Source organism: Protopterus annectens, chromosome 8.part0 (assembly GCF_019279795.1).
Source record: "Protopterus annectens isolate FY-2018-M chromosome 8.part0, PAN1.0, whole genome shotgun sequence".
NCBI classification, from domain to species: Eukaryota; Metazoa; Chordata; order Ceratodontiformes; family Protopteridae; genus Protopterus; species Protopterus annectens.
Window position 1 is genome coordinate 1,748,244,017 of NC_056741.1, and position 22,417 is coordinate 1,748,266,433.

General features: G+C 38.8%; 1 protein-coding gene across 1 annotated transcript in view; it reads right to left on the minus strand.

The window, feature by feature from the left end:
- The window catches only part of LOC122808555 (phospholipase A2-like), a 57,530-nt gene extending 39,070 nt beyond the window's left edge, over positions 1 to 18,460 (minus strand). Inside the window, exons 1-3 of the mRNA XM_044079510.1 lie at positions 18,393 to 18,460; positions 17,615 to 17,672; positions 8,229 to 8,310 (exon numbers count right to left, since the gene is read on the minus strand). Of these exons, the coding sequence (XP_043935445.1) occupies positions 8,229 to 8,310; positions 17,615 to 17,672; positions 18,393 to 18,460 (208 nt within the window). The remainder of the gene's footprint in view (positions 1 to 8,228; positions 8,311 to 17,614; positions 17,673 to 18,392) is intronic.
- Between the last annotated feature and the right edge of the window lie 3,957 nt (positions 18,461 to 22,417).

Here is a 22,417-nt window from a genome sequence, read left to right on the forward strand (position 1 = left end):
AATGCTATAATAAAACTTTGTATACCCTCATTGTTAAAGGGAGGTATAAACATACTCCTACTTTTAACTGTAGTAGTATCTAACCTACAGTAAGCATTAGTTTAGTTTTAACAAATTATTTTCATCAGAAATATATGAATAGAATGAGGTATCTCTACTCTCATTTAAATCACTTAAATCACATAAATCACATTCACCATCCTTTTGATTAAAAAAACATTTAAGATGCAATTTCCTAGCCAGTCTGAATAATTACATTAAAAAACAGAAAACCGAGAAAGTACCATGGGCACAAATGTTATGCCCAAATTCAAAACAGAGAAACATCAGATAATTCACATTCTGACAAATTAACCACTATAGATTGAGTCCTGTGAGCATTGTCATTTTGTTTTTTATGGCCATTATCAAACTGTCCTTCCCAGCTATTAAATTGTACCCAGGCATTTCTACCTCTTTTTCTGTGATTAGGTGGGAGTTGCTCACTGTTTCATCTCTTCAATACTGTTCATTCAAAACAGAAGGATTCTTGGCCCTCTGCAGTGGTGGGAAGGCTCCCCGCTTCATGGTCCCATTCAGACACCATGGTGGTGTCTTCAGAAGAGGCAAACAAAACCCCGGAAGATCTTTTAAAAGTTTCCCTGAAGTGCAATGAGGTATTTCCTTTCTGTGTATGTTTCCATAGGAACACTTTACCATAGTCACACAAATCATGTTTCAGTTTGTTCTTCTTTGTGCTAATTAAGTTCAACTCGTAGGACTTAAGGTTTTCATTAATTTCAACCAATAAAGTGTCCAAATGAGTAGGGCTAATCTGCTGATGCAGGTCTGTACAAATTTTAAGTGCCTCATACTTCATCTTCTTATGTTTAAGTTGGTCTCTTTCTATCAAGCTTTTAAGCCATTCAATAGAGCACCAGTGTGCCTCTGCAATCCACCTCACTGTAAAGTTCTTATCATCCTCATCATTTACATTGAATGGTGTACTGGGACTCTTAAAAGCTCTTAAGCCCCTAAGTGTAATGTCTAATTCCAGGTATCTCTTGAGGCTCATAATATTAAAATGTACATTTGTTTCATAGGTTCATAGGTTGGTACTAGGCTATCGGCCCTAGGGCCTATACAAGCCTAGCCATAACAATTCCCTGGCTATTTCTTCCCACACTATTTACTTCCCTGGACCCCTGTCTAGCAGGGCAACTGACATGATCCCTGGGGCGAATTTCCTTTCTCCCATCCAATCATCAAGGTTACTTTTGAAGAGGGCCAAAAAAGTGCTCTGCTTGACATGTATGGGCAGTCTATTCCAGAGTCTGAGGAGTCTCTGAGTCAGGAACCTATCCCTCCAGCATGTTTTGTTTATTGTGATGACAAGGTTTAGATCCCTGGAGCGTGTGGCTCTGAGGGATTGGGATTTCTTTAAGTGTAGCATGTCCAATAGCTCTGGGTTTGACATGGCCTTGTATGTTAAGCAGAGATTGCCTCGAAGTAGATGATATGCGACAGAGTATAGCTGGAATTTTTTAAGGTGGTCAGCGTGGGGCATCTGCTTTAGGCCTGGGATTCTTTTAGTGAGGTATTTCTGCGGCCTTTCCAGTTGTTGCAGATGTCTTGAGAGGTACATACCAAATGGGGCATTGTATTCTATAATGGGTCTAATGAGGGATGAGTACAGCGGGACAATGACCTCCTTTTTTCTGGATGAAAAGCCCTTAGTGATGAGGTGTGCCACATAGAAGGATTTCTTGACTGTTATGGCAATGTGGTTATTGAAGGTGAGACCATTGTCCACCTGTGTCCCTAAGTCTCTTATCACACTTTTGGTGTTTAGTGTACTGCCACCCCATGTGGTAATTCATGGGTACATGTTTTTCCCAAAGGAAATACCTATACATTTCTTGGCATTGAGCTTGAGCCCATGGCTCTGGCACCAAGCATCTGTTTCTGCAAGGCCCTTTTGTAGAATTTCCACATCATTTGGGGTTTCAATAATGGCTCCCAGTTTGCAGTCATCTGCGAACTTTGTTAGCCAGAGTCCCTTAGTGTTGGCCTGTACTTCAGAGAAGTTGATGCCAAACAAGAGCGGTCCCAGGACTGAACCCTGAGGTACTCCACTTGTCACTTGTCAGGAGCTGGATTTGGAGTTGGCTACTTTTACAGTGTGGGTTCTGTCAGTAAGCCAGTTGGCAACCCATCGAGTGACATAGGGATTAATTCCCAGCTTAGTAAGTCTATCTATGATTCCAGAGTGGGGGGTGGTGTCAAAGGCCTTGGCAAGGTCCAGATTGGCTGTGTGGACCGCCTTACTCTTGTTTATGGCTCTGGAGATAGATTTCTTTAAGTGAAACACTTTCCAGCTTACTACAAATATCCTGGAGTTCAACTGATACCATAGCAGATACATGCCTGTTGCCGAGGCACTAGAAAAGAGAAAAGAACCTATCACAGATCCTTGTTGTACACTTAAATTAAGTTTACCAGTAGTAAAAGAAGAGACACTTAGAAGTTTCTGTCTTTTCAATAGCTACAAAACTAACAAATCATATATCTTTCAAAGTTGAGTCATTTGAGTTTGTTGAGAAAAAAGGTATGGTCTACTGTTTCAAAAGCCCTTGTCATGTCAACAAACAGACCTGCAGTAATAAGTTCATCATTTATGTTGCAATAAATGGTATCAGTAGACATTATCAGGGCTGTAAAGGTACTGAAGGCATTGTGAAAGCCATGCTGTACATCACACAACAGGCCATAGTTGTTAATGCACTTAAGTAGTTGCTTATATAAATGATTTTCAAATAGTTGGGTAATAATTTACAGGGTAAAAATAGGGCTATAATTAATCAGCCCATTAGGAGAAGTGATTTTTGGTAGAGGGATTATAACTTTGTGCTTGAATGCTGGTGGGGCTGTGCCTGAGGTGAGAGAAAGTTTAAAGACATGAGTAAGGGGTTTAGCGATTTTTTTTCAGCAGCAAACCCGATGAAGGTGGGATGAAGTTTGATTGCTTGAGATCCTGAATTTTTGAGTTTGCAAAGCAGGGTCTTGGTCTGTTTTACTGAAATATCAGAGAAGTGAAAGGTTGTTGCATAAGAGACTAGAGAGTATAGGTCAGGGGATGAGGATTCTTGCTCATCGTAGATGGTGAAGTAAATTATTGGAAAGGTTTTAGTTATGTTGGTTGCAACAGACTGCAAAATGTGAGCATAATCAGAGATTCAATGCTTTTTCATTTTTGGTAGATGAAGAGTTATTTAATGTCCCTGTTAAGGGTTTTATTTCTTTTTAAAATAGATTGGGCCCAGAACAATTTACTTTCTGTTTCTGTTTAAAGTACAGGGCTTTTGCAGTAGCTGCTGCAATTCTTGTTTATTTCCTTACAAAAAGTTTGATGTGGCTCCATAGTGTCAGGTTTCCTTTTCCAGTTCTTCCAGGCTGAATCTCTGGCTTTAATTTTCTTTTTAAAAGTCATGGGCAACTCTGTGCTCTATGCTTTATTTTTGTAAGTGGATTCAGTATGTTCAGGCATTGCCTATACAGTCCACTCTAAAGTATTGAGTAGGATATTGAGATTTGGTAGCTTATTATTAGACAAAGATGTTCCTTTAATAATTTGAGGAGTTTTTTTAAATGTTTATAATGATGAAAGGATTTAATGGGTGAGTGGTCATTCCGAGCATTGGGGAATATTTCAGTGTGAACGTACTTGTTTTGTATGTTGGCTATTACAAGGTCAAGCATTGTTATCATATTGTTTCAAGTAGAAGCCTGTATTATCTGGGCCAGGCTAAATTGTTACAACATTTTGTTCAGAGGTGGAGAGCCTTTCCCAGTAACATTAATATTGAAATCACCAAGAATAAGTGTGTGTTAGGGACATAGAGAGTGAGTGTGTGTGTGTGTGTGTGTGTGTGTGTGTGTGTGTGTGTGTGTGTGTGTGTGTGTGTGTGTGTGTGTGTGTGTAAATTTTGGCAATCTACATGTGAGTATGTCCACCTAATGTGATGTGAGACAGTACCCAGCTGGGACTCTTGTTATCTGCAGGATGAGAATTAGTATAATCTACAACAGTACTTGACATATTCCTTTTGATTAAAGTCAAAGCAGCACCAGCAGATCTGTGACCGGGTCTATTATCATTATAGATATAGTAGCTGTTTTGTATAAAATTAGAGGGGCAGCAATTATCCTTCAGCCAGGTTTCTGATATAGCCAGAGCATGTGGATTTTTTGTTAACTGCCATGCTTCAACATCGGTCCATTTATTATTGTCTACATGCATTAAGGCAAGCAATTTTAAGGTCTTTATTTCTGATATGATAGATGATTGGGTTCTGTAACTGAGGGCTAAGAAGTGGTCCTGGGTTTGAATGAATATATCTTGAATAGTCTGAAGTCTGAGTAGGAGACAGTGAAATTTTGAGAGATGATAATTTTTGGGATGAGGATTAGTAACCTCTGGCGGTGTATGGATTGCAATATAAATTGTTTCTTAGTAACGGTAGCAAGGTTTTTATTGTGTCCTTCAGCAGATTGTGCATTCTTATTTACCAGTAGTGGGGATGAGTGGGGTTAGAAGGTTTCTGACACGGATGTGAAAGAGGCAGAGTATCGGTAATGAATAGACTGAAGGCTAAAGGGACAGACACAGTAATAAGACAGCATGTTAATGAAAGGGTTGAAAGTGTTGAGAGATTAAAAAATTGGCATTATGAGTCTGCATAATAGTTGCATTATAACTGTAAAGACTTAGAGAGTGGGTGGAGAAATGTGCCAGAGGAGCAGTAGATAACATATAGCAGGTTCCTGGACGGTGATAAAGGTGGAAAAATTGAGAGAGGGTTTGTAGCAGTCTATGACAGCAAGTGGTGACATCTTTAACATCCTAATAAGAGTAGGTGGAAGCCTGGGTAAAAGAAATACCCCAGCCTAAATTTTCCTAATGTTGTAAATCAAGTGTGCTCCACTCAATTAAAGAGTGTAAACTTCAGGCAAAAGAAAATAGTTACTTTATCAACTACCAAGGCTGTCTAAGGAAATGAACTGAAAGTGCGGCCTATCTGCCACCTAAGTTATGAGTTAAAATGACCAGAAAGTGCAACTTGACAGCTACACTATGTGTTAAAATGAGCAGGTGAAAGAGAGAGACCACAACCTGACACTTTGGTTATGACTTAAAATGACCAGAAAGTACAGCCTGACACCTAGACCATGCATTAAAATGACCACATGAAAAAAAGAAAGAAAGACCACAGCCTGCCACCTTGGTTATGAGTTAAAATACCCAGATGAGAGAAGGACCACAGTCCACCTAGTCTATCTGCTGCATAGAATGCTGGAGAAGCAGAAGTATAGAGTTTGAAGTAGCTGGGAATGAAAAGAAAGTGCAGTCTGTTTACATTTAGACAATGAAGTAAACGGGTCTAATAAGTGAAGAAGGAGGATGCCAGCCTGTCTGCCACCTAGGCTGTGTCCGTAGGTTAAACAGTCTCTGTTTAAACGCCTGGAGTAAAAGTATAAGGAGTAAAGACCTAATAAGAGAAGAAGAAGTTCAGTCTATCTGCCACCTAGACTGTTAGTGTGGAAGTATAAAAGGGTAAAGCTGTCTGCCTTTAAGCTGGTCTTCATGATTGTTGGGTAGAGACAAAGTTATGATGTATGATCTTGCTTGATGAGTACTTTTATTTACTCATAAAATATAGCAAAAGTTTTAAGTATGTCTTCTTAAACAAATGGTACACTGAGGCCTTCTGGTAAACTGCCATTTATCAAAATATGTAATCATAAACCATAATAATTATGATGTTTTGTTTGAGCTCTAGCATATTCCATTGCACAAAATAAACAATTTTTAAAATGTGGTATCTGGTGCAAACCACTATCAACAACTAAATGGAAAGAAAAATAGTTTAATAAATAGTTATAAATAGTTAAGCACTTTTGACTTCTATAGTCTTCATCAGAACAAATGCATCAAACACACAATTAATTAATAATACTTGATTCATCACATGATCTCACACAGTCAAGAAATCATTACTTGCACATGTTTAAAATCTAACAAAAAACACCTTAGTAATGTAAATAAGTAATTTTTAGAGTTTAAATATCATTTTATAGGTGAATTTGATTTAAGACGAAATAAGGTGTTTTTTTCTTAGATTTTAAACATTACAAGTAATGATTTCTTGATTGTGTAATATTGTGTGATTAATAAAGTATGAGTATTTAATTAATTGTGTGTTTTTTATGCATTTGTTCTGATGAATACTATAGAAGTCGAAAATGCTTAACTATTTATAACTATTTATTAAACTATTGTTCTTTTCATCTAGTTGTCGATAGTGGTTTGTACCAGATTTTACTCTCATACCAGTATTTTCTGAATACATCTGTTTTTTTCCCAAATTTTAAAATGTGTAAGCGAAAACATACATGGTATATGTATGCCTATTCCCAATGTCTGACCTACTGACCTTAAATAAAATTCAAATTAAAAGAATAAAATTAAAAGAATCTTCTTCTTCTTTCGGCTGTTTCCATTAGGGGTCGCCACAGTGGATCATCTGTTTCCATTTCTTCCTGTCCTCTGCATCTTGCTCTGTCACACCAACCACCTGCATGTCCTCTCTCACCACATCCATAAACCTTATCTTAGGCCTTCCTCTTTTCCTCTTACCTGGAAGTTTCATCCTTAGCATCCTTTTCCCAATGTACCAAGCATCCCTCCTCAGTACATGTCCATACCAATGCAATCTCGCCTCTCTGGCTTTGTCTCCAAACCGTTCAACCTGGGCTGACCCTTTAATATACTTATTCCTAATCCTGTCTACCCTTGTCAAACCCAGTGCACATCTTAACATCTTTAACTCTGTCACATTCAACTCTGACACCTGCCTTTTTGTCAGTGCCACTGTCTCCAACTCATATAACATAGCTGGTCTCAATACCCGCTTGTAGACCTTCCCTTTCACTCTTACTGGTACTCGTCTGTCACAAATCACACCTGACACTCTTTTCCACTCACTCCATCCTGCCTGTACTCTCTTCTTCACCATCTTCCACACTCACCACTACTCTGAACTATTGATCCCAAGTATTTAAACTCATCTGCCTTTGCCATCTCTACTCCCTGCATCCTCACCATTCTTCTATCCTCCCTCTCATTCACACACATATATTCTGTCTTAGTCCTGCTGACCTTCATTCCTCTCCTCTCTAGAGCATATCTCCACCCTCTCCAGGGTCTCCTCAATGTGTTCCCTACTCTCACTATCTATCACAATGTCATCTGCAAACATCATAGTCCACGGGGACTCCGTCAGATCTCGTCTGTCAACCTGCCCATCACCACTGCAAATAAGAAAGGGCTCAGAGCTGATCCTTGATGTAATCCCACCTCCACCTTAAACGCATCTGTCACTCCCACTGCAGATCTCACCGCTGTCACACTACCCTTGTACATATCCTGTACTACTCTTACATACCTCTCTGTCACTCCCGACTTCCTCATACAATACAACAACTCCTCTCTAGACATCCTGTCATATGCTTTCTCTAAGTCCACAAAGACACAATGCAACTCCTTCTGACCTTCTCTGTACTTCTCCATCAACACTCTCAGAGCAAACATTGCATCTGTAGTGCTCTTTCCTGGCATGAAACCATACTGCTGATCACTAATCATCACCTCCCTTCTTAACCTAGCTTCTACTACTCTTTTGCATAATTAAGAATATCTTATGTAAATACATTCTGATTCCTTGCTGCTTACCGCTCATCATTCTGCATCTCCCTTGCTATCTTTACATATATTTGTGTTCTGTGTTTTATTCACATATGTATATATTTATATCTTTTTTTTCTTCCAAGCCTGCTGAACATCAGTCCACCCCCCACTTCTTCCCTTTTACTCTTTCCATACAGAATCAGAGGTAAGAGTGTCTATGCCCTTTTATTATTCACTGAGTGTGCTGGGCCTAACAGCCTTCGTGTGGTTGTGGTGTTATTCAGGTGGTCATAGGTGTCCTTTGTGATTATGTCTTAAATCAACATACATGGCAGCAATTGTTGGGCATGGCTGTAGTTCCAGCCTCCCAAACAATTTGCTTCCATATAAAGGAAAAGGACAACCCATTTGAATTGTTGTGTTTGTTTGTAGCACATCAAGGCAAGAAAACGACAGAAGATAAATATGGTAATTGCTAGTCAGTGCAGGGAGTGGCACTTACTGTTGCAGGTAATGGTTGTCCCAGAGCAGGAGTAGGAATAAATCTCTGTGTAAGGATTATCGATAATTGGGTAATACTCTAACTTCATAGCGTGCACCATAACAGTTATCGTGAATCAGCAATATCTAGAAAAGCAGGGAGAAAGAATGGTTGACTGATAATATAATAACAAAAACAAAAAGAGGGGAAAGAGTTTTAAATGGAGAAAACCAGCAGCTTTCATTTCTTTATCTTTGTAATGTATGACATGTACAACTTCCCTCCCTCAATACTGTATTAGGTGCGTTTGACAGGAATTCTGACATTTCACTGACATTTCATAATTCCAAAACAGAAATCACGAAACTGTTAACAGTTTAAAACATTAAATTACTGAAAAAAAAACACACCAGGTTTTGCAGCTGGGCAAGTCCTCTGCACCACTGACATGGGGGTCTGCATCCACATACCTCCTGCTAATTGCTATACCAGCTCCAAGATGGCACTACTGTGGGGTAGGCGCAAATTTCCCAAACCTTACTGTTTCATGATCTTACTAAAAAAAAGCCAGTACAGCAGATTTTTGAACAGCTGTACTTGCTTTTCACCATTCAGTGTAGTAAGACATTCACCAAATGTTAGACACCTGTTTGATAACGTCTCTGAAAACCTCCACCCTGCAGTGAATTATCCTCTCAGCCCAATTACTTCACATCCATTTACCATCTTAACTGAAAGCTGACTCCCCAAATCTCACTTGCTGTAAAAGACGACTTCAGCATGTACCACAGTAATGAAGTACTCTTATTGTTGGCATCATATCACTTCTAACTGATGTCTCACCTTAAAGCAGGTGTTCATAACTGTAACCACTGGTCCTTGAATGGCACCGTTTCTGTAATCTAACATAAAGGTTGGCAATATGACAGACTGCTTAAGGCAATGCGGCATTAATGAACATATTCTATAATCATGGGTTTAGATCTCACTAGCTCCACTTACATACTCAGGCCATATGTAAGCTGCTTCCTGTGGACATGGGTTTGACTCTCCCAAACTCAATGTGTGTAATGTGAAAATTGATTAAGTCATTTAACCACTCAAGAGCTTGCAAGTTACCTGCAAAGGCAAGGAATACTGCTAAAGGTGACTGCCTTTAATCTAAATGCTATTTCCTCCTTCGTGTGTATTTGTTTACTTAAGCACCAGAGCTGTTGTTTCAGCTGGAACCGCTGTGAGAGCAGCAGGAGAATTTACTGCCTTGTGGTACAGGCCTTTGGCCTCTCATTTGATATTATGAGTTGCTGTGTCTTTCGGCTTTTAGGGTTAGGGGTCGCTACAGCGGAACTCCGGTCCGCTAATGATTGGCAAGGGATTTTTATGTGCCGAGTTGCCAGCCCTGACACACAACCTTCAACGGAGGTACGCCCATTCACGCATGTCTCCACACAGAAGACGCTTTAGCTGAGAATCGAACAGGACAACGTCTTACTGTGAGGCGACAATGCTACCGCAGCACCATTTGATATTATGAGTGTGATTCCTAATTTAGTTATCTGCAAAACATGCTTGAAACCATTATTTTTGGTAGTCTTATCAATGATGTGTCTCTGTAAATTCTTTTATTTTATTTTCAATTAAAATGATTTTGGACTAAGGAGAGTGCAGGGGTTATAATCCCATAAAATATTCTCTTTTGCATACTTTTACAAAAAGAGTAGTGAGTGTGATATGGGAAAAGGAGTCCTGCTCATATGTTCCACTAAATGTCTGCTAAAATTATGGTGTCAGCAGATAAAATTATAGTGTGTACAAATTACAGGACACTAAACTGTGTCAGTGGCTGAATCAGAATTCCCTGACATCAGGAAGTTGAAACATTCTAGCAATCTAATGAGAATACACTAAACAGTAAGTGATGGGGTGTAGGATGAAGGGATTGAAAAGGCATTACTCCCTCTCAGCTGTTTTTTTTGTTCCTGTGTTGTCATAGTGGAGGTGCTGGTGTATCACATATGATGTCTAGACTGGTACTTTCTATGATATGGTAGTGACATCAAAGGTGATTGTATTGTTAGGAGATTCTGCCGGTTTGGGTGGTACGAAGATGGAAGTGGTGATTATATTTAGTTGTGGTAGTTTGGAGATGAACTTTGGTGTTGCACTGGTTGGTATATATATTTTATGGTGTTTATATAGTTTAATTCATGCATTATATGTTCTTTGAGAATTCATTTCTGTATTTTATCTTTCTATAAACTATAATTCCATATTATTATTTTTTTGTGAACTGTTCATAAGCTGGCGATGACAGAGTGGTTCTTTTAATGTTTTTTGAAAAGCATGGTGTCAGACAAACACCCATTTTCTTTCCTACTTTGTTGCCTTCATCATATTTTTGAGTGCTTTATCTTTTAATGTTAAGTTGGCCATTTTAAAACTTCTTTTTCTTTTGGCTTTTCCCAGTTAGCGGTCGCCACAGCAGATCACCTCTCCGCTCATGATTGGCAGTGGAGTTTTCTACAGTGTCGAGTTGCCAGCCCGGCACCCAACCTTCCACAGAAGGCACACAAATGCATGCACTCACAGCTAGGGCCAATTTAGTGTCCAATCCACCTGCAGCATGTCTTTGGGATGAAACCAGAGCACCCGGAGGAAACCCACACGACCACAAGGAGGACATGCAGACTCCGCAGAGAACGCACCCCAGCTGAGGATTGAACTGGAGAACCTCTTGCTGTGAGGCAACAACGCTGACCGTTGCACCACCGCGTCCACCCAAGTTAGCCATTTTAAAACAAATTGCCAAATTCTTTGCTGTATGACATTTCTTCAGCTATAGCTCATGTTTTTGAGCTAGAAGGACCCCATTAACTGAGTATGTGTACTGAATATGAGTTCACCCTCTCATGTCACTGATGCTGTTACCATAACTACAGGTATGCCCTGACCACTTCCTGAACCATTCTCCCCCATTAACCATATTAACTTACTATGTTATAAGAAAAGCGCAGTTTGGGTCTGAACTGTCTGCAAACAGCTAAAGTTAACTTTGAGTATGTGTCTACCTGTTTGAGCCAATATTCATTTTCCCCTGGAGAGCACCCTGCTTTGGCTTGTAAGCAGCCCCCCCCCACACACACACACACTCATCTTCCACTTTCTCTCTTATTCCCTTCTATTAGCAAATAATATCCATAACTGATCAATACTGTGTGTTTGTTAATTTAAACTGAGACCACAGTAGCCTACTGATACAATGTTATCCTGTTTTTCCACCTGGCAAATGGTTAAGAAATGACTTACAGTTTCAGAGCAGTCCTTGGTCAATTGTGATTGTTTCTTAAACACAAACTTGTCTTTGCTTTGGCTCATTAGCAGCAGTACAAGAACTGCCTGCTCACACCCTTGTTCTCCCCTCCCCCTTCCCTGTTTATTACCTTAAGACAATCCCAAAGTTAATAAATATTACCTGTGGCAGGCACCATTTTTACAACTACAACCACCCTTGTTACTATCATATGTTCATTTATCAGTTAACTCTGTTACCTGATTGTTTCCAGCTCCCTCATAAGAGCAACTAACAGGGTCTCTACCCGCTTCGCTCCTCACCCTGCCCCCTATTCCCTCCCGTCCCCAGTGGTCCCACCTTTATTACACTCACAAACCCCTCCCATCTTTCCAGTAACCAACCACAGCACTAAGCCAACACTACCTCCTCCATCTTCCCACTACTATTACACCTCCTCAACTAACATGTACAAGCATACCTTACTTATGCTCACAGCATGCACTCTCCTTGCATATCTTACATCCTACCAAAGCTCCATCATTCCCCCACTCAACCACTACCACTGTACTACTACTCACACCACCACTCATGTCTCACCCTCACTCAGCTCCCCTCCCACCAACTCAAGAAACATCCCTATGCACCCCACATATTCTACCAACTATATTACTCAAGCATAAAACATCCCTACAACTTTACACAGTAACCCTCCCACCATACCTATTACCCAAAGAGCACAATCATAAAGTTTCCCTTATAAACAAACACATGCAACAACTGAGAAAACTAATAACCTCATGCATATCTAAACTAGCCCTAAGTGGAGATATCCACCCCAACCCTGGCCCTACCATCTCCAACCCCAATCCTCATAATCAGACTAGAAACCACAACTTCTCCCATATTACAGCCAATAGAAAGCCAAGTGACTTCCTTCTACTAAGCCTAAATATTAGAAGTATATCCAACAAAGTCCATGAACTCCATGCCACTATAGACTTGCACTCCCCAGATATAGTCATCCTGACAGAAACCTGGCTAAAACCTCACATTACCAGTGAGCAAATACTCCCCACAGGTTATGGCATACTAAGAGTAGACTGGCTAAACAAGAAAGGAGACGATGTAGCTATAATATTTAAACAGCATCTAAACATCCAGATCTTAAAATCATCAGCTCCACAAATAGGCAATGAAGAAATAATATATACCAACCTCAAAATAAACCAAAACAAAACCATCAACATAATTGGATGCTACTTCCCATCTGGCCAAAACATCCCTCCACTAGAAAACCTCCTCAGCTGGTCTACCCACCATCTCCCCCAAGAAACTATCATTTTAGGTGATTTCAGTATTGACTGGCAATCCTGTTCTGGCAACCATCCAACCCATCATGTAAACCTTCATGACTTCACCCAACTAGTCCAGTCGCCAACCAGGATAAATAAAAACTCCAGCAAGCACACTACCCTGGACTGGATACTAGTCAGTAAGAGCCCCCAGTCATATATAACAGGCTGCTTATCAGATAGCCTCAGTGATCACTCCCCAACATTCCTACTCAAAAAATACCTATACCAAGCTAAACCTGTCATCTACCGTCAAATACATAAAAAACTAAACTTTAACCCACTCACATTCATCTCATCCCTCAAAGAATGTAACTGGCATCCTCTAAAGTACCTCATCCTTGATGACGCAGTTGAATTTTTTAATACTACCTTCCTGAGCATCTTTAATTACCATGCCCCCATGAGACTTTCCAGAATCAAAGCACAACCCTCCCCATGGCTACAGAAAAATACTAAGTCAGAAATGAAAAACAGGGATAAAGCCTGGGAGCACTGGTGCAAAACCCAAACCCCCCCCTCAGCTAGACAGAAATTCCTAGAACTACGCAATAGAGTCAAAAAGCTAATAAAACTGGACAAATTCCAATATTACCAGTCTGCCCTAGACTCCTCTCAACACAGCCCCAAACAATTCTGATCCTCCATAAACTCCATCCTCCACCCAGGTAAAGTCAGTACCCCTCCTCCTAACATCTCTCACTCCTCAGAAAATATTGCTACCTCATTCAACACACACTTCACACAAACCATACTATCCCTAGCTAAACAACACAACCCCCCTCCCCTCCAACCCACACCTTCAACTAGTAATCTCCCCACTGCCTTCTCTTTTTTTCCTGTACCTACCTCCAACATAAAAAAACTCTTAACTAAACTTAAGCCCACCATATTAGCAGCAGACAACCTCCCAAGTGAATACCTATAAATCGCAGCTGATGCTCTGGCCTACCCAGTATCCATCTTGATTAACCAATTTCTGTCAGAAAGTTACGTTCCACACTGTGGAAGGTATCACATATAATTCCCCTCCACAAAGGCGGACCCTCCACAGAACTAACCAATTACCGCACCATAGCTATTCTCTCTCCACTCTCCAAAATACTAGAGAGATGCATACACTTTCAGGTCTCAGACTACCTCCTTACTAACAACCTCCTTTCCAATACTCAGCATGGTTTCTGACCAAACCATAGCACCATCACTGCCTTACTCTCCTTTACTAACACTATCCTTCAGCATAAAAACAATGGCTATCTCTCCTCTGCTACTTTCCTAGACCTATCAAAAGCATTTGACATGGTCCCACACAAACAACTTATCTCTGTCCTCAATAACCTATCCTTCTCACAATCGGTCACCAATTGGTTTCAGAGTTACCTGTCTGACTGCCAACAATCCGTTGTATGGCAGAATGACATATCTCCCCAACTACCTGTCTCCATAGGGGTTCCCCAAGGATCCATCCTTGGACCCCTGCTCTTCTCTGTTTTCACCAATAATCTAGCCTTTGCCACCAAACATGGCACACTCATACAATACGCAGATGACTCAACCATCATCTGCTCAGCCCAGTCCCTACCCAAACTGCAAAAAGTCACACATGAAGCCTTTTCCTCTGTTGAAACTTGGTTATCCGATGCCCAATTAATACTCAACCCAAACAAAACTAAACTACTCATCTTCCAACCCACCAAACATACTCAAAACAACTCTCACTTTAACATCACAGCAAAAGACAACACAACTATATACCCAACTGAATACAACAAATTGCTAGGAGTGGAAATAGACAATAAGCTAAAATTTGACATTCAAATATCCTTGACCATAAAAAAAGTCCGCAATAAACTAGGAGCGCTATACAGAAATAAGCAACTTCTCACCAAAGCAGCAAAGATTTCAATAGCAAATTCCCACCTTATCTCCACCCTACTTTATGCCTGTCCAATATATACCAACCTAAGGCAATGTGATTTAAACAAGCTAGAGACCTGCTACAACAAAATCGCCAAATTCGCCACAAGGGCATCCTACCTTAGTCACCACTGTCTCTCACTTGCTGAACTGGGCTGGCTTGAACTCCCTCACCTCCTTCAATGGTATCAACTCTCACTTGCCCACAAACTAGTAAATCATCCACTAAATGTCCCATCCCTCCAGAATCTACTCCAACCCTATCGCACCACCAGACCACTAAGATCCAGCAACAAAAATCACTTGCAGATCACTAAAGCCATTAACTCTGCTGGTGAAGCACTATTCTCTTGCACCATAGCCAAATTATGGAACTCCCTTCCACCCACAATTACCTCAGTACCATCATACACCCACTTCAAAACTTTACTAAAAGCGCACCTAAAAACATGCTGGCTATGCCCTTGCAACTCCCACTCTAATATCACCCTCCCCATCCAACCACTACCTTTCTTTCCACTCCACTAACTACCTTGATTATAGCAAGCGCAGATGCTCATAAGCCAGTACTTATTATACAGCAGGAACTTCTTCTTGTAACATTTGTTAATGTCTGTTATGTACTTCACAGATAAATATTCTAGTTGTCTACTGATGTACTATGTTCTTCATCTGTAAATATGTTGTAAGTAATTGCTATGTAAATTGTTAATCACTATGTAATCCAATGTAACTACTGTGTTTATTTTAACTGTGGAGCTTTTCTCCCCGGGCCTCCACTGAAAATGGACCTATGTCCAGTTGGACACTCCCGGTCAACAAATATAAATAAATAAATAAATGCCCACTTCCTGTTCATTCTTTCTCAAGTGTAAACAGTACTCCATATATGTCATTCCATTGTCAAACTCAGTCAATCCTCCATGCTGTGAGTTCTGTGCACGTCAGTCCTGGCGCTGCTCAGGCTGTTACTTCTGTCATTAACATTCTCTCCAGTAGAGCTGGAATCTTTATACCATAAATCTATCTATAGGGTCCCTAGTTTGGCCCCATTCTTTAGTCTTAATACCACATAAAAATGTTTAATTTTGATATAATTCTTTTATTCTCATTACTTCTTTAGGAATTCAGTATGTTGTAATAAGAATGAATATGTGACACATTACCTTGCATGTGATTTTTATACTTCACTGCTGGCTTTGTTGCTTTCTTTCTCCAATAATTATGGCCAGGATGCTATACCATTACAAGAAACATCACTGTCAAATAAAGAACGCATGATTCATGCACTGAGCCCATCATTTATGTGATAAGCTACAGATCCTACATAGGACCTGCTAGTTTTTGCATAATGTTTTCTTACTTAGTCCTTCCTTCTAAGTCCTACTTATGACTTTGTTTATCTAATACACCAACCCAGCCTTCATAGGGTGGCACAAAATGCTTGCCTTATACACTGTTGAATTTAATCACTGTTTTCATTTTTACCCCACTTCAGAAATTCTGCTTCAGTCAAGAAGTCTCTCTTTATGAAATAATACTTTCACCTATCTCCTCTAGTCTGCATATCTTGTATCCATAAATGTTGTTCTCTTATTCCTGCGCATCTGTCTCTTATTTATTGTAAGACACTCTCTACTGCAGCTTTATGTGGAGTCCTTTGAGGTACTTAACATGTATTGCATCACCTTTCTATCTACTTTCCATAAGGGCAGAAGTGCATTTCTGTTCTTGCAGCTGTGGTTTTCAAGTCTCTCCTGAAAAAAACTGTTCATAAGGCAGTGGGATGTACCCAGTAAACAAATTGCAGTAAGTTACTTAATCAGTGAACAATATCTTTTTTATCATGCATATCATCAGTGCTGTTACTGAAAATATTGGTCCTCACAAACCTACTCTCCTTGGATTCAAATTTTGGAAGTAGTATTTTTAATGAGGAACATCTTGCCAAAGATCATTTGGTTAAACCTAACTGACTGAAATGACTCTTTGAAGAAATTAAAATTGCTGAAAAATTATTTCTTATATGCATTTCTGCCCCTCACCTCACAGTACACATCCCCTTTAATAAATTACCTCCCAGGTTATTATACCTTAGAAAAAGAGGCTCAGTAACCTTGGTTCATTCAGACCACCTTGACCAAATAGTTTTTGGCAAGGCAGGATGTCACCAGTCAACCCTATTTTATGCATTCCCATGCTTTAACCATTACCACATAGATCCTTCTGTCTGGTGTCTACATATGTCCTTTTTCTAAGAGACAAGTACCCTTTGGGAGGGAAGAAAGAGGAAAGATCCTCAACTTGTATAGTTCAGTTCTGTATGCCTCAGGAGTATTTTTTTTATCATAGTTCTCACAATCTTCAACATGTTAGAGTAAGTGCGTTATGCATACTTCCACTGTGGATAGTCTGCTCCTGGGTGTATTTAGAGTTATTTTTAAGTTAAACTGCCTGCTTTTGAGGAACCTGCATATTGTTTGTTTGGGAAAGACTGAGAAAATAAAGCCCACAAGAGAAAACCTTGATTTTAATGAAAAACATAGCAAAAATTACTTTTGCAGGGGCAACTTCCCCAATACCCAACATCCCCATACCCCTGGTTTTGTAAATATACTAATAATGGGACTGCACAACTTTGAGAGTAAGGGAAACTTTCATTCTGTGATCTTAGCAACACCAAACTGCAGGTGACAAAACAGTGATTTGATTAAAAATGATTGACTAATTCCATCTTTAGGAAACTCCACTTAGTGTAAGCCAAATATCCCAAGTAAAGTTAACACTCTGTACACTTGTTAGGTTCTTTTGGCTGCTTCATCAGAGCAACCTAAGACATTGCTTACTTTTTGTAATTCTGTAGTACCCAGGGAGGTATGGAACAAGCCACAGAGCTGGGAAGTCCTTCAACATAAAGTACAATTTAATAAGGCATGTGGCTCATGGGTAGGATAGTAATGAGAATATGCTGGCCCTTTTGCTGCAAATAGATGCATTATGAATTTAAAGACCTACCCATTTAAAACGTGGTATATGAACGTACTCACTGCTTTGTGGAAGTGAAAACTATGCAGTATAGGAAACCAGAGATCATGATAGACAATTTGTAGAGAAACTAAATGTACCGCATAGCAATCAGGCATTCAAGTGGACAGACTGTGAAACCAGACAGTGTTATGGACAGGCAGTGTACGGCTTACAAATAAACAGTAAGTTATTCATTCGGCCAGGTTCTGTTCAGGGTCACTGAGTGATGGCTGTATTATAGCTGACTTTATCAGTCAACATTTTTCTGAGTTCCATACATTTTGTACCTTTGATGTACTTAAAAAGCTTCTATGAAATCACTACTCTGCCTGCTGTCCACCACAAACACAGAACTGCATATCCATTCCTATCACTGCAGTCTTCAAGTCTTGAAAAATTGATCCAAGTCTCTACAGTGGTTAGTCATCTTTTCATTGTGAACAAGAGAGAACATTTGTGTAATAAATTGTATTCTGTAAGTCGAATGGCAAACAAACACATGCAAAACATGGAATTTTTGTTAGAAATTAAATGCTGGCTGAGCTGTTTTGTTGTTATCTGTCGAGTTCATTAACGGGAGTTTCATAACTTCAGTACCCACAGTAACATCCATAATCATTGTAATCCAGCACAGGGTCACTGCGTGGAACTGTGCACTTAATCATGTTTCTGAACTGCCACAGGGCTTTTGGTGGTACTTCTGCATTGACAATGCCCACTGCATGAGGAGAGACAAAAAAACTCTTATGTTTTCACTATTTGCTCATGAACAGCTGCAAAACATTTCCTTTTTTTTCTGAATAATTAACTTCATTCATTATCAGTAATGTATACCATTTCCAACCAGCTTCAAACAAAATGAAAAGTAATATACAATTTACATAATCAAATATAATTTCTAGATTAAACATTTCTTCAACTCAGAACTATTGCAGACATTTTCCTTTTATTTATACATCTAAGTGTGTGTGTGTGTGTGTGTGTGTGTGTGTGTGTGTGTGTATAAAATCTTATTTCATTTCTTTCTTATGTCTTTCCTATATGTACACCTGCTAGGCAGAGATTTATTGACCCCACATAATTCTATACATTCTCTATGTGTATTGCAACAGTGAAAGCCATCTGTTGATATGCGATCTTAATTTCGCTTCGGAACTTCTTTGTTTCATTTTTGCTGTTTCGTCCACTATGGCTATAATATCCTTCCAGCTTTGCTCTAATCTTGACTTCCTTCTCCATGTTATTGCTTTTTTGCCACAGTTAGGGGTAAGCTTAACAGTACTTTATGGTACCTTGGCTCATTTGACTTCTAGCCATAACTCAACATAAATAAATTATGTTAGCTCTAGTTGCCCATTAAATACTTGGTTTAACATTTTATGGAAATACATTTTAAAATTCACTAATTCAGAACATACCAGAAAATATATTCCTAACTTCCATTGCTCCCCCATACATCTCCAACATAGACTGCTAGCTTGTGGGAACCTTTTTGGTAACCTGCTTTATGTATATAAGTACCAGTGTAAGCAACTGCGGAAAAACATGATAAACGTTCTTGATTTTGCAGCATATTTTGGTATGACATCCACTTTGGTCCACTGATTACATGTTAAATTAACCCTGCCCTGTTTTGCCAGTCAAACTTCATCTTGTCTGAATGAGCTTTCTTTTTTCCTGTAGAAATATATATTCCCTGCTTAAAGATACTTTAACAACAGCTGCTTCTGCTCAAAGGTTTTATTAGAAATTTCACTAAACAAGAGATCTTGCATGTTTCTCTCTTCCTGGCTGTTCTTATCTGACTGCGTTAACTCTCTTTTGAGGCCCTCTTATCTCCAATTACCACTTTGTTGGAGGACTTTCTTTTGCTTTCTCCCAGGTAATTAGTTCTTCACCATATCCTAGTTGTTTCCAGTATTTTGGTTATTTGTCTCCTTTTCTCCACCCCCCCCCCCCCGTACTCATTGGTGAAATCTCTTGTCTCAAGACTTTAAGCTCTTTTTCTTTTAATATTTCCAAGTTATATCTGTTATAAGTTTTATTGCAGACCTATCTTCTGTTTTGTCATATTGAGTTCAAAGGTTCAGTCTATGTATTTGCTTTGGCAGTATATCTTTGACAACAACTTTTTTTCCTTCTCGCTTTTTATTCCTTAAACTGGATAATGTATAAAAGTTATACATGTGTTGCCTTGTAAAAGTCTACAGATTTGATGATCTAGTCTCTCTGTCTCACCTGTCATTGTTAGCTTCTCCTGTGTTACTTTTGCACATTTTCCATTCTATATGAACTTTTGAACCTTCTTTTATATATTATCATCAAGTTCTCCTCAGGAGGGGCATGAAAGCTTGACCTCCATAAAATAGTGGGATATATAACATTTTTACAGCTTGCATACTATAGTCAAGATCCATTGTGTTCCGTCTGCACCCTTTCAGCTCATCCGTTGTCTTCTGTTTTACCTCTTCCCATATCTCTTTGACTGCAAATGAAACCTATTGTGTTAAACATACTTCTAAATATTTTATTCGTTCTTGCCCCATAGATCTGGGTATGTCTGCAATAGTTTAATGAAAGGACCTTTGTTTTTCCTTCATTAAACTTACACCCTAATAGATCTTGGGAAATCTATTAATAATTGAAGTAAAAAAGTAATAATTTGTTCTGGATTAATGAGATAAAAGAATGTGTCATCTACAAATAAAGCAGTTTTGAACTGTTTCTCAAACCAGTTATATATCATAATTTATGAATGCCTAATCTTTATTGTTAGGGGGTTCTGAACAGAGAAAGAAGTGGGGACACTGGTTCTTTCTATATTTTACCCCTTTATAAGTTATTGGTATCTAATAATCATCCTCCAGGTTTTATGATTACTGATGAGCCTCTGTTTATGGTTAATATTGAGTTTGATTTCTCAGAAAACCCATATTTTTAATATTATTTCCAGACATCTCCAAAATAATCCTATCAGGCTCTTGCACTGTATCAAGGCTGACTCTTGCTAATGGATTTTACCTTTAGTATCCTGCTGTATCAAAATTTCTTTAATGATATTATTCAATGTTTGCCTACCCTCCACAAATTCACACACTGATCTTGTTTTTTCAGGTCAGGTAATAGCTTTGCAATTTGGGTTGCCAGCATCCTCATTAATAGTAGATAATTATGGTTGAAGATTCATATTTTTCTTAGGGTGAGGGTTTAGTGGAATTTTCTCATGTTCTGGTATGATGGAAACTATTGTTCTTCTCCAAGATTGAATCCCAGTCTATCGTAGCTATTTTTCCCTTGTTTCCAGAATTCTGTGGGTATGACATCTTTCCCAGAGATGTCTCTGTTTGCAGCATTTGAATTTGTGTTTCATCTTTCTCTTTTGTTATTGGGCTAGTATGCCCTCAGTCTCTCCAGTCTTTCTTCCAGGTGTATCTAATCTGCCTAGATATTTTAAAATATCTGGTCTAATATCACTTTATTTATTTTTCACAGCACAAAGTATTTTATAAAATTCCTTAAATGCATCTAATATTCTTTTAGGACTTTTTGTTAATTTTTTTGTCTGAGGTCCATATTTTGGATATCTACCTTCTGCCTTCTGCTGTATATGTATTTTTGCATTTTAGGTGTATTTTCAAAATATCTTTGCTAAGCTGACTCTCCTCAGCTCATTGTCATCATCCAAATATAATTTACAAAGTACAAAAAGTAATCCTCCTTGGGTAAGGGGTGTTCAAAATAGCCAATATAAGTAACTGAACAGAGCAAAAGAACTCAAACACCAGAACATGGCTGCTCATACCAATACAAATAAAAACAACTTTCGTGATATAACATAATTGTAATAAAATAGGTTAGCACTTTCATGACAAAAATCGCTTCATCAGACCATGATACATAAAACAGAACCAATCCATTTATATCTAATAACATCATCTGATATCTTCAAGCACTCCAGTAACCCATGCATGTCTCTACATTGTCCTTAAAGAAATACATCAACAATAACATTAAACCCTACAATAATAATACAAAACACCAATGCATAAAATATATAGATTCTTTACACTCTATCCATTTAACCCATCACCTTTTATATCTACGGGATTTAAGGACAGGCTTCAAAGGACCATGTTCATTTAAGCTGGATCCTTTATCCGTTCTCAATATAATAATCCATCTTAACTCTATCGTCTCAGTGGCGTTTACAAAGTCATCCTTTCCTATACTTTCATAAATCTTATCAATTGCAAGAAACGTAAAAGTGTGTGTATAGCCTTTCTCTAGTACATGCTTTCCAAGGGTGTTCATACTATTGCCCTTACATATACAGTAAATATGTTCCCTAATACTTCTCTCAACCTCCTGTTTATTTTACCTATGTAAAAGGAGGTACAAACTGTGCAAAAAAGCAAGGTATACTATATTGAATGTATTACAATCTGCTCTAACCTTAAAAGAATTCTGGATACCTGCATCTGGATGTATAAAACAATTGATCCCATCTGTAAAACTACAGAACTTGCCATTCCTACATGTAAAGGTACCAAACACACCAGACTTATGGGAAGATCATTGGTTCCTAGGTGGATAACATAACATCTGTTTCAATGATCTCTTAT